The 16,410-nt window shown below is 36.9% G+C and overlaps 1 protein-coding gene across 1 annotated transcript in view; it reads right to left on the bottom strand.

The window, feature by feature from the left end:
• LOC121299380 (fibrillin-1-like) overlaps window positions 1-16,410 on the bottom strand; it is a 69,931-nt gene that overhangs the window by 33,994 nt on the left and 19,527 nt on the right. Inside the window, exons 8-24 of the mRNA XM_041227101.1 lie at window positions 14,877-14,983; window positions 10,944-11,096; window positions 10,078-10,248; window positions 9,679-9,828; window positions 9,162-9,281; window positions 8,363-8,488; window positions 7,539-7,661; window positions 6,256-6,378; window positions 5,579-5,731; window positions 4,389-4,442; window positions 3,723-3,848; window positions 3,142-3,267; window positions 2,606-2,725; window positions 2,156-2,293; window positions 1,798-1,848; window positions 1,287-1,416; window positions 414-643 (exon numbers count right to left, since the gene is read on the bottom strand). Coding sequence (XP_041083035.1) covers window positions 414-643; window positions 1,287-1,416; window positions 1,798-1,848; window positions 2,156-2,293; window positions 2,606-2,725; window positions 3,142-3,267; window positions 3,723-3,848; window positions 4,389-4,442; window positions 5,579-5,731; window positions 6,256-6,378; window positions 7,539-7,661; window positions 8,363-8,488; window positions 9,162-9,281; window positions 9,679-9,828; window positions 10,078-10,248; window positions 10,944-11,096; window positions 14,877-14,983 — 2,201 coding nt within the window. The remainder of the gene's footprint in view (window positions 1-413; window positions 644-1,286; window positions 1,417-1,797; window positions 1,849-2,155; window positions 2,294-2,605; window positions 2,726-3,141; window positions 3,268-3,722; window positions 3,849-4,388; window positions 4,443-5,578; window positions 5,732-6,255; window positions 6,379-7,538; window positions 7,662-8,362; window positions 8,489-9,161; window positions 9,282-9,678; window positions 9,829-10,077; window positions 10,249-10,943; window positions 11,097-14,876; window positions 14,984-16,410) is intronic.

Raw genomic sequence — 16,410 nt, 5'->3', positions numbered from 1 at the left:
TAGTCTGCAGTATATGTATTGGTCATGTGACGTGTCTTGTGATCCACTAGACCTATATACAGTAAGCTGTATGAGATGTGTTCTCCGTGGCTGCAACCGGGTCGGCCCTAAATGCAGTGACTGCAATAACTTCTTGGGGTTCCAGAAAACCAAATCACGCATCCAGTTATAAGCAGGCCACGACAGGTGAACTTGTGGAACGCATTGTGACAAGCAGCAGAATTCTTCAATACTGGACAATCCACGCCTGTTTCTAACTGAATGCTGGGACACACATATTTTGAGCTTTGGTACAATAGTCACTCAATTATTTGAGCCAGCCAATGAATACATCAGTTGTTTATTTTGACAATTTATCCCTAGGAAACTGTGCAGTGAAGCATGAGGGTAATTGCAGCAGCAGGTCTGGTTACCTTTCAAGAAAGGCCTTCCGTTGACAAAATCGCCTCTGTGGGAGAAGCCTGGGCCTCGAGGGCAAAGCTGATCATACTCTGGGGTGCGTTTCTCTGGGCACTCTTCACACTCAGGTCCCCAGGCAGCGCCCACAGAACAGCAGCACGCATCCACACGGTGTTTGCCAGGGATTGGAGAGGAGCACCTCTCATCCATCTTCCTCGTCGAGATTAGAAGTCCATCCCCAGATCTGCAATTTGACTAGGTCAAACCCTCAACGTCTTGAGGTATAGACGTGTTAGGTTTTTGTTTGTACGAATAAAAGTAAAAATATATAGTATTATATGGGCGTATGGATATATATATATATATAAGATATATAGATATATATAGATATAGTATATATCATAGCATATCAAAATAACTATCGGGGACTTAAACTGTTCTTGTTCTGCAAGACAGATCACATGGCAGTAGTGTAAAAAACCAATATGTGCGAACAGGTTATTTTATTCTGCCTTCAGTTCAAAAGCACATTTTTTCATTCAGTGGATAAAAATCGAATAGAGAAAGATAATGTGCATTGCAATTACTGAGCTCCCTTATTATCCTGCAAAACCAGTTATGAGGCATTCCGATCATGGCTACCATTTGCCCCATGATGTCATTCCAGCAGTACTTCCACTCTTGTTACTGTGTGAAACACAAGTCTCTTAACTAGGGTTCCCAACTACCGCATTATAAAGACTCCTCATTGCCTCCAATTAATTGTTATGAACCTCTGAAGATTAAGTGACAGTCGGAATTTAAAAACAATACACTTTTTTAATTAAAAAAAAAAGATGTGCTGAGCATGATATGAATCGGATAAAACACCCATAGATATTTTTTACATACCAACGCATGTCCGACCAGTGGCATCCAGGGTCATTCCACTGGGGCACTGACAAATAAAAGATCCCACTGTATTTACACACTTTCCATTGGTGCAAACTCCAGGAAATACTTCACATTCATTCACATCTATTACCAGAAAAGAAAATTAAGAATGCACCCTGACATGTATCATTAGAAAAGTGTTAATACGGGTTATTACACTATATCATCCATTATGTGACCTTATAATAAAGGTTTACTACATCATCAAAGAACAAAGCTTTGGACTGTTATACATTACCAAAACAACTTTAGTCATTTACAATATTCTCAAATGAACAATGCTATAGATATTTTGTTGTTGTAACTATGAACTGAATAAATGACAGAGGACCATTTCCTTAAGGACATCATTATTGGTTTCCGTCTATTAGGCTAATCCTCTCTTTCAACATAATCACATATGCTTAACAATATGAAACAGTGGTAACTAAATGTTGTAAAGTCAAGTAGAAGCATCAGCCTTACCTTCACAAGTTGTCCCTCTAACTCTCGCATATCCCTTTGAACAGAATGGATCTGAAACAAAGGCACAATTTATCTGACACTGAAATCTACAGAACACATTACCTGTTAATCTAGGGATCCATTGTATACAATGTCTAAGCATTTTATTGATTATGATTTTAATTATTAAAGATTCATAAATAATAACACTAAATGGCAATGAACCTTAAATATGTTTGCAATTATTTTTTGTGCTACAGCATAAGAATATATCGTGCATTTGCATTTCATTCAAAGTTGTTTAAGTGTAGTTTTGAGACCCGGTTTTGTTTTGCATGGTTGCCAACGCTTCATGCAACCCCACCATCAGCTTTCTCACCTGGCTCACACGGGGCACAAGGGCTTCCCCAAGCTGCCCCCATTGTGGCACAGCAGTGTGACTTCAGGGTCTCTCCATTGATATTGATCTCACATCGCCCATTAATTATCTTCAGCCAGCAAGTCCCCTTGCCTGTTTCTGTAATCAAGGGAAGAATACAGTATGCATAAATGTGTGACTATGATCTCATTAAACCATGCATTTTCACAATGGGATGCATTTTATTTAATTTTTAAACTTTTGCTTAAATGTTTTAAAAACATACTACCCATGTATGTGCGATAACAGTAGAGAAATGGGTTAAACATTATGAAATGTTCTTTTACTCTTGAACTGAGGCAAAAAAAAACACTTAACTTGGACAAATAGCTGTTTCAGTGAGTTAGCTGCTAGTAAAGAACCCCCTGTAGATATGATGGTTTTGAAAACACAAACAAATAGTGTACATACCAACACAAACAGTTCCAGTTTTATCTAGCGTGCTTCCCTGGAGACATTCACAGGCGAACGAGCCAGGGTTGTTCCTGCAGTTTCCGTTAACACAAGGGCTGGATTCACACTCGTTAATATCTACAAAGAGAGATTCCATTGTCTTACAGCTTCATTACTGAGCATTCAGAATCTCTTTTGACTTTTACTGCTTTCTGTCTAACTGCTAATTGTTGCAGTGCTGCCCTGTGTACTTGTGTACATAGTGCTGCAGCTGTCTATTTTTAACACAGCTGCAACTGCTTTTATTTCTGTTTCAAACAATGGAAGAGAGTGACTTTTACAGTCAAGAGTGCAGTGGAATGTGATATTTAGGTTAGGTTTTATAGATTATAAAAAAAGTGTGATGGGATTGGTTGGTTAACAAAACAAATGTGACTGTGTTTTAAAAAAAATAATGCATTTACATTATTTAAAACTGGCCAATAGAAGTAGAACATGTGGAAATATGAAATACACTAAAGTGTAATATTTTGTAATATCAAAAAAGAGATTACCTTCACATACGTCAGTGTCCGATTTAAAGACATATCCCTTTGGGCAGGAACAGGTGAAGCTCCCGGGCGTGTTTCTGCATTGTCCGTTTTCACACAACTGCCTGTTTATTGCACATTCATCAATATCTATAGAACAAAGAAACAGATACAGCAACACCTCCGTTAACCATTCTAAGGACTGGACATAATGCTTATATAAAGGTATTATCTCATATAATGTTCCTACTATTTTATTTTGTACCTGTTCATTATGCAATTATGTATGAGTATGATGTAATAATGTTGTTTCAGCTTAGATCATTATCTGCCATTCTTGCTAAAAAATTCAGTTTCTGGAAAGACTCATCGAGACTCTTCAATAGCTGGAACTGAAGCCCCATAAACAGCTATGAGTCTTTTCAGAAATCATTTTTTGAATAGTCAGTAAGCATGGCGCTTACTGATTTAAGCAGAAACAGCAGGATATCCAATACACACATACTGTAATAGGATATTAAACAGGTAACACATTCAATATTAATACAATGTAGATGGTATAAGGTATACGCTTATATAAATAATGCATCTGAATAAAAACCTACCAACACAGTTTTTGCCACTTGAATCTATTTCATATCCTTGGTTGCAGTTACATCTGTACGTTCTGTGCAGGTTCTCACAAACTCCATTTTGACAAAGGTCAGGATCCAGGGCACACTCGTTTATATCTGTCATAAGAAAAGAATATAAGCAACTTAATACAATACAGCAAATTGAATTTGAGATATTTCAAAACGAGTTTGAGATATCTTGAAATCGAGTTAATTTGAGATATCTGCGATTCAATTTAAGACATCTTGAAATGCATTTAGAGACATCTCTAAATGATAATTTGCGATACTAACCAAGTTTCATCAAAATTGCATACGCCGTTCTCTTAATAGATATACAGTCTGAATCACAGACATACGTAAAAATAGATGGATAGGGTTATCATGAACCGGCACAGCCACTATATCCCTGTCACCTGGGAAATTCTTTGTCAGTGGGGGGAAAAAAAAACATTTAAAGTAAATCCTATTGTTCAACTGGCAATGTTTCAATAGGTTGACACTGAAAACTTGCCAGTATTACTAAGTGAGGACTTTTTGAACTAGTGCCAATTCAGTATTCCAATATAGTTAGACTGCATAGCATGCACTTTGACAAATTCATCAATACTCTTGAGCTAAAAAATATGTTGTATGTCTCTTTAAGAAACTACATACCTCTCCCATCAGAAGTAATACCAGGTCCTTTACTGCACAACGCATTGAATTCAGCTGAAATGGGAACACATTTTAATAGCTTAGTAGGTACACACAGGGGTTAGTACTCATATATACAACACAACTCTGTTCCACTTCTTTATTTTTGCATGCTGGAATCTATAACGGCCTAGCCGCACATTCTGTTCTGTTCAGTATAAAATGTTTTAAACAAAAGGACAATTCTCTTTCAGCTTCCACTAACCCTTAGGCAGCAATTAACCAATGCTGGATACTGACCGGAAAATGAGTTCTTCTCATGCAGAAATGTTACAATGATGTCAGAAGTGCTTTTGTTTATATGAAAATGTCAGCTAACTGCTGTTGTGTGCAACGATAGCAAGCGGTTCTCTAGATACATGCACAACCTGTAAAGGGTGACATAGGTATGTCCAGATATCTATATCCACAGCTAATAATGCAGATCTTTCAACTGCACTTCTCTGAAGCTCAATTATTCATTACATCAATTAAGATGCATGTGTTTTGTGTTTTGCAATTTCTAGAAAGCTGGCGACTGATCAGATGTGGCAAACATCTCACTCACCTAAATGGTTTGTGAAAGAATGCTTTTTATAAATACCGCTAGCGGGTCTTACTCAGGTCCAAGAAAATACTGGTGTCAAACATTGCTTTGTCTTACTTGAATGTAACAGTTTGCCAGAGTTTCTTACATTTACTGAAGCCTAACTGTTGAAACAGCGGCATTAGAATTAGTGCAGGCTAGCACAGAAGCAGACATTTCTTTTGAAGGGTCTGTGATCAATAGCTTCTCTTGAGCATCACATTATTCCCTGCTACAGCTGTGCCTTATGGAAGCCATTGCTGCCAATTTTTAAATCAGCAATATCATCTGCATACGTCGACTCAAACAGTAATGAGTGGAATAATAAGAATATTAATTACAGATGTATCAACATCTTTATAGGGCTTTTAAATGTATTATTTACATGTTTTAATTGTAATTTAATTTATCCTCTGCATTCACTGAACTTTTCCATTGCCCTCATGATATAGCTATTGAATTACATGAAAAATGGGGGGTATTTGGTATTTGCCAGATTTCTGCAAGGTCGATTAAAACTGCAAAGTAACATTATACCTCTGTTGTTGGGGGGCGGTTGGTCTACCCTATTTGGCAAATAACTTACCGGAGTTTGGTGCTGGGCAAGGTTGACAAGGCTCTCCAAAGGCATATTCAATGTTGGCACAACAACACTCCGATTTGGTCACAGCTCCAAAGAACGGTTTAACACATTGCCCCCTCTTGTAACCCCCGTAACATGTGCTGCGCATGTGTGTATCTAGAATTACATACAAAACATTCCATTCAAGAGAGTCCTGTCACTAACACAAGACGAGGGACTCAGAATTACAAAATACACTACATATTCTGGCATCACACCAAAGAAAACTCATCATCTTTATATATAATATATATATATATATATATATATATATATATATATATATATATATATATATATATATATATGTGTGTGTGTGTGTGTGTGTGTGTGTGTGTGTGTGTGTTTGAAAAATTACAGTGAAATTACTTCAATTTACTGCATGGAGCCTACAAATATGAATCATGTCAAATATTTTTGCAGTCTTTGGATTTATTTTAGAATCAAATGGATCGCAAAATAGGCTTTGCTTTACAGCAGATAATTGTTTTCAATAAGTTGACAAATACTTCTCTGTTTTAAATGCATTCTTCATTGACACTGCATCGTGTACACCTATCAGGAATTCATTTTGAATGTCAAAAGAATACAGTACCTTTGCCATCCAAATCTATATGAGATAATCATTTGTGTTCTCTTACCAACACAGACCCGCCCATCCAGTCCCACTGCCAGACCAGGGAGGCAGTCACATCGAAACGAGCCTTCCGTGTTTACACAGCGTCCGTTCATGCACATGCCTGGTGTCTCACACTCATCAATATCTACGGGGAAACAAAAGAAAAACGGTTCATCACTGAGACAGTAAGAAACAAAACTAATTTGATAGGGTAAGCAGAGGAGTTGTATTTCCTTAAACAAAGAGCTCAAGAGACTGGAAGAACTGCCTTTTTATACATCCTGGACAATCACATACTGTACTGTAGCTGTGAGCAGCTTCATGGTGATTAGGATCTTTCAGGAGATGGAGGCAGACAAAAATGGATTTATGGAAGTAATTTACACCAGCTTGCAGAGTTATTTTTTTTGTTTGTTTTTTTCTTTAAGGCAGAACCTCCCTTAATTACAATGTGGAATACATCTATATGCACTATTAGCTGGTGTCTCTGCAGAATTTATGCCTAAAGTAATGGAAAACTACTAAAAAAAAACTAAAAAAAAAAGCAAACAAATAATGGCTAATATGTTCCATGGTTCCACTACTAACCCCTCTGAGAACTTACATTGTTTGCGCTTGCATCCTTCACTGCTGTGGAAAATAAACTAACATATGTGCTAGTCTGAAGTCTTAAACTCTAGAAACAGCTTTACTTTGAACAATGATTATTTACACAAGGCTGCTTAGTCACACTTAGATTCCCTAACCAAGCCCACCAAATCTAAGCCAACATGCCTTTATGCTTGTACACTGTTTGGCAGGAACTTAAGCTAACAAGACCAACACCCTAACTGGAACTATGCTTGCACACACTAGGTCCAACCCTGGTCCTGAAGAGCCCCTATCCAGCAGGTTTTATAGGTGTCTTTGCATCATCAATGGCTAAAGATCTGGAACACCTGTTAATCTTGACTAATTAAGCCAATAATTGGTTCAATTAAGTAACTGAGAAATTGGTTGAAACAAAAACCAGCAGCCACAGTAGGTCTTCAGGACCAGGGTTGGAGACGCCTGTGATGAACAAAAGAAACAGCAATTGTGCATAATAAAGTTACATCTTGCCTATTTGATTAGTTGAGTTGTTAACTGAGACAGATCTTCTTTAAACTGCATGTCTACTTTTTAGGATTATTTTAGATCATTATATTTTAGATTATTTTATTTTATCCTGACATAAATAACATGTTTCACTCAGCTTCCCTCATCTGATTTAAAACTTTCTGTACACATATAAAAAAAAAAAAAAACACACACACACACACACACCTTGGCAGAATCGTCCATTTGGTGCTAACTGGAAGCCAGATTTGCATATGCATTTAAAACTCCCATCTTCATTAATGCACATCCCATTAAGACACATGTTCTTAATAAGGCATTCATCTTGATCTGAAACCAATAAACATGTTGTATCATTCATACCCATTTTAATGGCATTTCAAGAAGCTATCTGAAACTACTTTTCAGAAAGTGTTTACAATCTCAGAAATACATCACTGAGAAGTGATTTTATAATATGTATATCATTTTATCTGGGCTTGTAGATCCCTTCCTTAATAACTTGATTGTTATTTAAAGCAGTATATTTAGAAACTATTTTCAAGCCAACATGAAAGAACTTATGAGGATTAGATGAAGAATTTGCCTCCAAGGGATAGTCAAAATTAAATGTTATTTTTGGCATGTAATATATAGTTAGCACAGTGTAATTAGTTTCATAGTTTCTAACAAAACAACTATTTCCTGTTGCCATGTCTGATAATCATGTATGCTGTTGATCAATTTATCATTTTTTGGTTACAAGATGGTGCACTATATATATATATATATATATATATATATATATATATATATATATAAAACTCCAACTGATTCATCATCAGACTTATCACTGGTGCACCAAAAATACTATGAAAAAAAATATGGATTTATGAAAACAAATTAATAAATGTTAATTGTCTGAACAATACAAAACAATATTTTCCCCCAGGTCAATTAATAATATAATGGACATAAGGTCATTGAAGCTGGAGGAATCAATGCACTTACGTGAATATTAAAAAGAAAGGAGATCAAGCTGGTGGAATTACCTTCACAGTTACGCCCGTCTGATGTTACCTCGAAGCCAGCATTGCATACACAGTGAAAGCTGCCATCTGTATTAACACAACGTCCATTGTTGCAGATCCTGCCATTTGCCAAACATTCATCAATATCTGAGGAAATGAAGGAGAGCAGGTTGAAAACATACAGCAGCATGCAAAAAAGCCATTAATATGCCAATGCATGAATGCAAAATGAGGAGAGCAAAGGAATTTATCTGCTCTGTGGATGTTTATAAGATCAAAAAACATTTTTAGAAAATAAAACAGAAATAAACTACACTCTATACATCTTCACTGATATCTAATCACAATATTAAACCCACCCACTGCCACACATAAGGCATTACAGAAGTATTGAACCTCAGTCAATTTCTACATTACTTTTACTATCTTTGTATGTGTTTCTACCAGCCTTGTCAGCAGTCTACTGCAGTCACCCACAGTAAAAGCATAGAAATGTGAAGACTTTCATTCTTATCTACCAATACAGACCCTGACAATATGAACTAATCTCAATATGGTGATGTTGCTTTCTTTGCATATCCACTGGAAACAAATCTCTTTCATACACAGTATCCACATTTTAGAGATGCAATATATGCTAAATGTATTAATAAGGTATAAACTGCAACAGCCTTTTTTGGGGATCATGTTTGACCAGATGTACTATGGGGTTAAACAATTTTACCATCGAAGCTCCATGTGCTATAACACCCCTGTTCCCTGATCTGGGGACAGCCCCATCTCGGGAGCAGACTCTATGAGATATATTGTCTAATCTTACCTCTGCATTCTGTCCTTGTTGCTGTGCTTTGAAAACCAGCATGGCATTGACAGAAATAAGATCCTTGAGTATTTATACAATTGCCATTGACACAGGGGTTTCTATCACATTCGACATCATCTGTAATGAAATGGTAGTTTTACATGAATCTCCATATGCCTGAAGCAAAAAGAATTTATATGTAAACATACAGTATTAACTCTATATAATCATACATGTCCATCGTAAAGCCTTTAAGTAAGCCTATTATAAATAAAAAGGCTTTAACAAAATATTGTGACCAAGATATTTTTATAAGCAGAGTGCCACCATGATATAATCAGATTTTCAATTTTTTTTAGATTCGGCATTTGTTTAAGGGTCCAGATAAAAAAAAAAAAACCTCTTGCTAAGACTTAGGAAATATGACAGGTGTCATTTTTTGTTAATATTTAGAAGAAAGAGGCGACAGTAGTTTAGTTGAATGATTTTGTTAATACAATAGACTGACAAATCTGAAAGAAACACTTATGCATACCAATACATTCTCCTCGGACATCAAGCCTGAATCCCATGTTACACTCGCATCGATAGCTCCCAGGAGTAGGGATACAGCGTCCATTAATGCACAGATTCCGGTACAATTCACAAGTATTCCCAGCAAAAGTTATATTTTGTGTAAGAATCACTGCAACAAAAATATATATTAAAAAATTCAGAAAGCAAATCATTTTCAACAAGAAAAAAATAGGCATTTTTTGTAAACTAATTTGTCTGTTTCTCAAGAAACTAACTGCAAATAAATAGAAACATATATGAAAAATATACAAAAGTATATATAAATATATTAAAAATAACATTTGGATGTCATCGCTCTTTAAGAATGAAACTGCACATCCCACAGTTTCAATTTGTTAAAAAGAATGGTTCAGCATACCTGGAGATTGTCCATTGATTGGGGGCCTGGGTAGTCCACCATCAGGTGGCAAAAGAGGCCGCTGTCCATGCACGGGGGTGTCTGGTCCAACCGGCACACTAGGAACAGGCCATTCTGGGTCAGGCTGACCTGGGATTAGGATCTGAGTGGAGCAGAGCTTTCTGTACTCATCTGAAACGCAATGACAAATTAAATGCAAACATTTGACTAGCTTTCAATTCGAATAATAACGTTCAAACTTTGAGTCCCTTTAAAAAACAAAAAAAAGATTAACATTGCTGAAATACCATACTCTGCATAGGATCCATAAGCAATACTCTGAACAGACTGGAGTTTGCGCTTGTGTTAGCACCATCATGCTTTATCTCTTGTTGTTTCACATTAGACTGTAGATGCATTAATAAATTATAGATTGGGGGATAAGAAACAACTTAAGACTACTTACAAATTCCTAAGGTAAAAATCTTAGTTGTTTGTATCTGGTTTGGTAACTTTACTGGGTGTGTTTCTCCTTTCTGAATTTTTTTTTTTTTTTTTTGCTATTGACGATCCATAGTACTGTGTGTTCTGATTCCTATTGTGTGCTTTAAAGGAGTGCTTTAACGTGTTTTAAAAAATACCCAATACTGTAGATAATGACATACAAAGATATACAATGTGAACCTGAACAACATCAAATAATACTTTGGTTATCAATTCTGTGAAATTTCACACTTGTACCAAACCTTAGATTGTTTCTTTTATACCCCTCAAACTGCCATGTCAGTACTGTTGCACATTGCTGAATAGAGGCCATGGATGCAGAAATATTAACCTAGGACTTCATTTTAGGTCAGGGAGCTGAGTAACACAATGTAAACGCATACCAGTTCCACGCATTGGGCACATTGCTGGGGCAGACCCATCAGACCAGCACCGTCCACTGTCACAGCAGCACTGCATTCTGGTGAGGAGCTGGGGGAGCTGGTTGGCACAGCGACCACTCACTAGACTTGAGAAGCAGTACCCACCTCGCGCATCTGGAAAGAAGCAGTGTTTGCATTTGTTGCATTTCATTTAGAGTTTTGGTGGGCCTACATATGAGAGGGATTATTCCATTGTAGTTTGTGTTAGGAAAAAAACATTTACCTAAAAAAAAAAAAAAAAGACACAATTATTCCATTTTTGTAAATGTATGCTCTGTGATGACAAATCACAGCATTTGGATTGTTTAGTTTGTAATTTATCCTCTTCGGGCCTTGTCGTACATAAAGCCTAGATTTGTGCTGACAGTATACCGATGCCAATGTCCTGAACGGAAAAACAAATACGAATAATATATCAATGAATGCAGGAGCTTTTCAAAATAGAATTCCAAAAATTGACATGTTATTCCCTTCTAGTATTCATCTATTGTCTGTGTTTCTGGGAGTCCTGAGTTTAGTAGGAGATGAAAAACCTGCTTTGTAGGATTCCCAGACGTATTTAAGAGTCAATTTCCAAGGACGACCCAGTTCCTTATTTGGCAGCGTGCAGATTATGGAATGAAATGTAGTTCTTAAAACAAATGTGCCAAAAGCGGCAAGGCAGAAAAAAAAGCAAAAACATAAATAAACAATACAAAGAAAACAGACTGAAACGAAGTCTAGTCAAGGTTACTTTGTCAAGAGAGCCTCTGAAATCAAGCCAAATGTAAACTGGAAATACAGGGGAATATGTTATAAAATAATTATAAAAGCATGAGCTAGCTCGACTGAATATTAGTGTATTCTTAATGAAACAGACAATCACCCAGACGATTCTTCGGTTATCCTAATAGCAAAAATGAAACAATCACTTCCTATGAACACTTTATCTTAACAGAAACAATGTTCAGAAAATACTGCACAGTGACTGCATCGCATAGAAAAAATATCTCAATGAATATTATATGAGTCAGTTCTACCCATATTCTGTGTAGAAGGAAAACTTCTGCTCTTATGAAAAAAAATGTTTTGCAATATAAACTCAGGGCTGTCTGAAAGTAAAGTTACTTTGAACTACAAACTGATTTAAGGAATATCTTTGAAGAGCAGTCATATTTTGGTTATATTTCTTGGCAGAACACTTTCTCACAGGGTTGTCAACCCAGAAGCTATAAATCCTGGGTGATTGCTCTAAAAACGTCTAAAAACGTGATTGTGTCATTACAGTAACTATGAAGCTGGAACACTCTGCAGCTCAGCTCAGAACTTACAAAGGTTCTTTGGAACAGAAACTTGATATTCAGGTGTTTAATACTAATTAAAAAATGTGAGAAAGTGCATATTGTGATATTACATTTGTCTGCATCTCCTCGGCTCACTCTGGGAAAACAGAATAGCTATTTCCTGTGGTATTAAAAAAATGACTAAGACTACTGAACTAAATTCTTCATGTTTGATTTTTGGAAGGGTAACAATAGTTTCTCTGCAGGATCTAGCTGCCTGGAGAGCTCAACTGAGAATTTTTTTTCTAGGAACTGGGTGGTAATTTTCAGATTTCTTAATGCTGGAACCTCAGATATTTTGGAACTTATTTTGATTCAGTAAATGATTCAACTTTGTGCTGTAGATGTTTTCTCCATTATTCTATAAGAAACGTGCATACCAAGACCTCTTTTTTTAATCATAAGAACCCTTAAGGTCTTCCCGTAACTCCAGATTTATTTTTGTTTATTAAACGCATTATGTAATACAGTAGGTATAGACAACATCTGTAACTGGTGTACATACAGTGGCTCTCAAAAGTATTCACCCCCCTTGGACTTTTCCACATTTTATTGTGTTACAATGTGGAATCAAAATGGATTTAATTAGGAGTTTTTGCCACTGATCAACACAAAAAAGTCCATAATGTCAAAGTGAAAAATAAAATCTACAAATTGTTCTAAATTAATTACAAATATAAAACAATAGAAAATAATTGATTGCATAAGTATTCACCCCCTTTGCTATGACACACCTAAATAAGCTCTAGTGCAACCAATTGTCTTTAGAAGTCACATAATTAGTTGAGTGGAGTCCACCTGTGTGCAATTAAGGTGTTTCATATGATTTCAGGTTAAATGCACCTATCTCTGGGAGGTCCTACAGTTGGTTATTACATTTCCTAACAAAAACTACATAATGAAGACAAAAGAATATTCAACGTAAATCTGGAATAAGGTTTTTCAAAAGCACCAATCAGGAGTAGGATATAAGAACATTTCCAAGGCATTGAATATCCCTCGGAGCACAGTAAAGTCCATTATTAAGAAATGGAGAGAATATGGCACAACTGTGAATCTGTCTAGAACAGGCCATCCTCAAAAACTGAGTATTTCCGGGTGATAAGGGCATTAGTCAGGGAGGCCACTAAGAGGCCTATGGCAACTCTAAAGGAGTTACAGTCTTCCACGGCTGAGCTGGGAGACACTGTGCATATGGCAACAATAGCCCGGGTGCTTCACAAAACTGGCCTGTGGCAAGAAAAAAAACAATTGTTGAAAAATTCTTGCATCAAATCTCAGCTAGAGTTTGCCAGAAGGCATGTGGGAGACTGAGACCAAGTGGAAGAAGATTCTATGGTCTGATGAGACCAAAATAGAGCTTTTTGGCCTCAACGTTTAGCGCAAACCTGACACCGCACATCATCCTGAGAACACTATCCCTACCGTGAAGCATGGTAGTGGCAGCATGATGCTATAGGGATGCTTCTCTGCGTCAGGGTCTGGAAAGCTTGTGAAGATAGAGGGCAAAATGGATGCAGCAAAGTATAGAGAAATCCTGGAGGAAAGCCTTCTGAAGTCTGCAAGAGACCTGGGACTTGGCAGAAGATTCATCTTCTAGCAGGACAATGACCCCAAACATACAGTCAAAGCCACATTGGAGTGGCTTAAAAACAAAAAGGTCAATGTCCTGGAGTGGCCCGGTCAAATCCCAGACCTCAAGCCAATTGAGAATATGTGGAAAGAGTTGAAAATTGCTGTTCACCAAAGGTCCCCATCCAACTTGATGGAGCTTGAGCAATTTTGCAAAGAAGAATGGGCAAAAATTGTAGTGTCCAGATGTGCAAAGCTGGTAGAGACATCCAAATAAATGAATGACTGTAATTGCTGCCAAATGTGTCTCTACCAAATATTGACTCAAGGGGGTGAATACTTATGCAATCAATTATTTTCTGTTTTGCATTTGTAATTAATTTAGAACAATTTGTAGATTTTATTTTTCACTTTGACATGATGGACTTTTTTTTGTGTTGATCATCTAATTAAATCCATTTTGATTCCATGTTGTTGCACAATAAAATGTAGAAAAGTCTAAGGGGGGTAAATACTTTTGAGAGCCACTGCATCTTATTGGAACACCAATCATCTTTGAAAGCCAAACAGTAATTCACAGCAGAGACACGCAATGGTAGAGGGTAGACAGATTGTTCATGTGGAATCGTTCTAGTCCAATCACAAAAGAGATACAAAATAGTACTTTTTATCACAAACATTTTCTTATTATTTAATTCCCTGCCTATTAATATCCCATTGTGTGTTTGGTATGATTCTCTGCTGTTGTTTTGGGTTAGATCATTATTTTGCTGTGCATGCTAACTATCCCAGCAAAAACCTCTTTCTGAAAAGACTACTCAGATTTGATTTTGGGTTGTGCACTGATACCCCTAAGCGATGCATTGTGCAAGGAAGCTCGCTCAACACTGACATGTTTCCTCACCTCATTGCCAACAGTCAGCCTTGGGCAAGTCCAGTTTTTGCAGGAACAGACAGCTAAGCATGTCTAATATTATAGAATATAAATAATATTTCTTACCTATACATCTTGAGCCATCAGGGGGTGTATAATAGCCTTGAGGACACTTGCAGAAGTAACTTCCCTTTGTGTTGGAACACTTCACTTGCAGAACCTTGTATTTCTTCCTTTCGTAGTTGTAAGACATTGAACATTAGCCAGAAACACTTTTGTTCATCAATGTTTTACAAAAGTCTGCTAATTAATATATATATAAGTATAAATAATTATATATATATATATATATATATATATATATATATATATATATATATATATATATATATATATATATATATATATTTCACGGGACGGGAACCAGAGCTGCAAGAGGAAGGGAGTGTTTTTTGCAAGTCAGGATTGGAGGTTTGGCCTCTAGACAAGGTAGAGGGAAAAGGACGGGCAGGTCTCCAACCGAGAGATGCTTCCCTATGGAGTCGAGACTAGCCCTAACAGCCCTGAAAACACAGAGTCCTCTGCCTTCTAGAAGAGTCGTTACCAACCCAGGGTCCCAGTTACCAACCGGGTTAGACCTACAGAGGATGGAACAGCTCATATGGAGCCTTGACATAAGGAAAAAAAGAGAATCTGAAAGAACACAAATAATTGTTAGTTATAGGACTCGAGCACTAAGAGTATGAGGGCCACGTCCCAGGAGGATAAAGAAGGAAGTAAGACAGAGCCTTCTACCTTGAGGCAAGATATAATGCATAAGATGCGAAAGAATAGTGTGGCCGGTGGTCCCCTCTGACCACACAAAGAACCTGCAGAGTTACTGGAACTCCAGGTCGGGGAAGTGAGACTAGCTATCCCCCCCAGAGGGGACGAACACAGAGGCATGCGGCACAAAGTGAGGAGGAGGAGTGAAAAAGCAAAATGCAAGAAAAAAAGCTGAGCTGTGACTGGGTTTAAATAAGGAGTCGATGAGGGACAGGTGAAATTAGTCAATGGCGATAGGCAGGTGAAATTAGGAAGGGCGAAGCCCTGGCTCACGCCCCCTAAAGTTAACATAGATAACATAACATCATCTCGAATGAAGGTTACTTACTCACAGACCAATACAGTCAAATATTTGTTTGCTTCAAGAATTGTGTCAGCATGTTTTAATTATATTTTAGTAGGGTTTCTTTGGAACTGAAAATTGTTTACTGGGAAAAATGCTACATGGACCAAATTCTGCTAATTATTAACGTAAATATGTATTTTTCTTACAGTTCAAATTAAACCCTCCAACAATGTGGCCTGTCTGGAAGTCATCACACAGCTTTGTTAATAAGCCAATACTAGAATAAATCTTTTCTTTATTTAAATACATAAAGAAAAAAGTTGCTGAGGCTAGATTTTTGTGCAGCCCTTGTTATTTTAAAGCCAAAAATGTTCTTATAATAATGCTAACATTTTAAATGGCTTAAAATATTAAACCAAACCAGATATCTCAGAAGTGCTAAGCGATGCTTTAAAATCCCTTTTCCAGTGTTATTTGATCAGTCCATTCACTCATGCAACAGCATCTGCAGTCAAGCACTGAACTCTAACACTACTCAGACACCAACAT

Source organism: Polyodon spathula, chromosome 24 (genome assembly GCF_017654505.1).
Source record: "Polyodon spathula isolate WHYD16114869_AA chromosome 24, ASM1765450v1, whole genome shotgun sequence".
Taxonomy (NCBI): domain Eukaryota; kingdom Metazoa; phylum Chordata; class Actinopteri; order Acipenseriformes; family Polyodontidae; genus Polyodon; species Polyodon spathula.
This window is presented reverse-complemented; position numbering and strand designations above follow the sequence as displayed.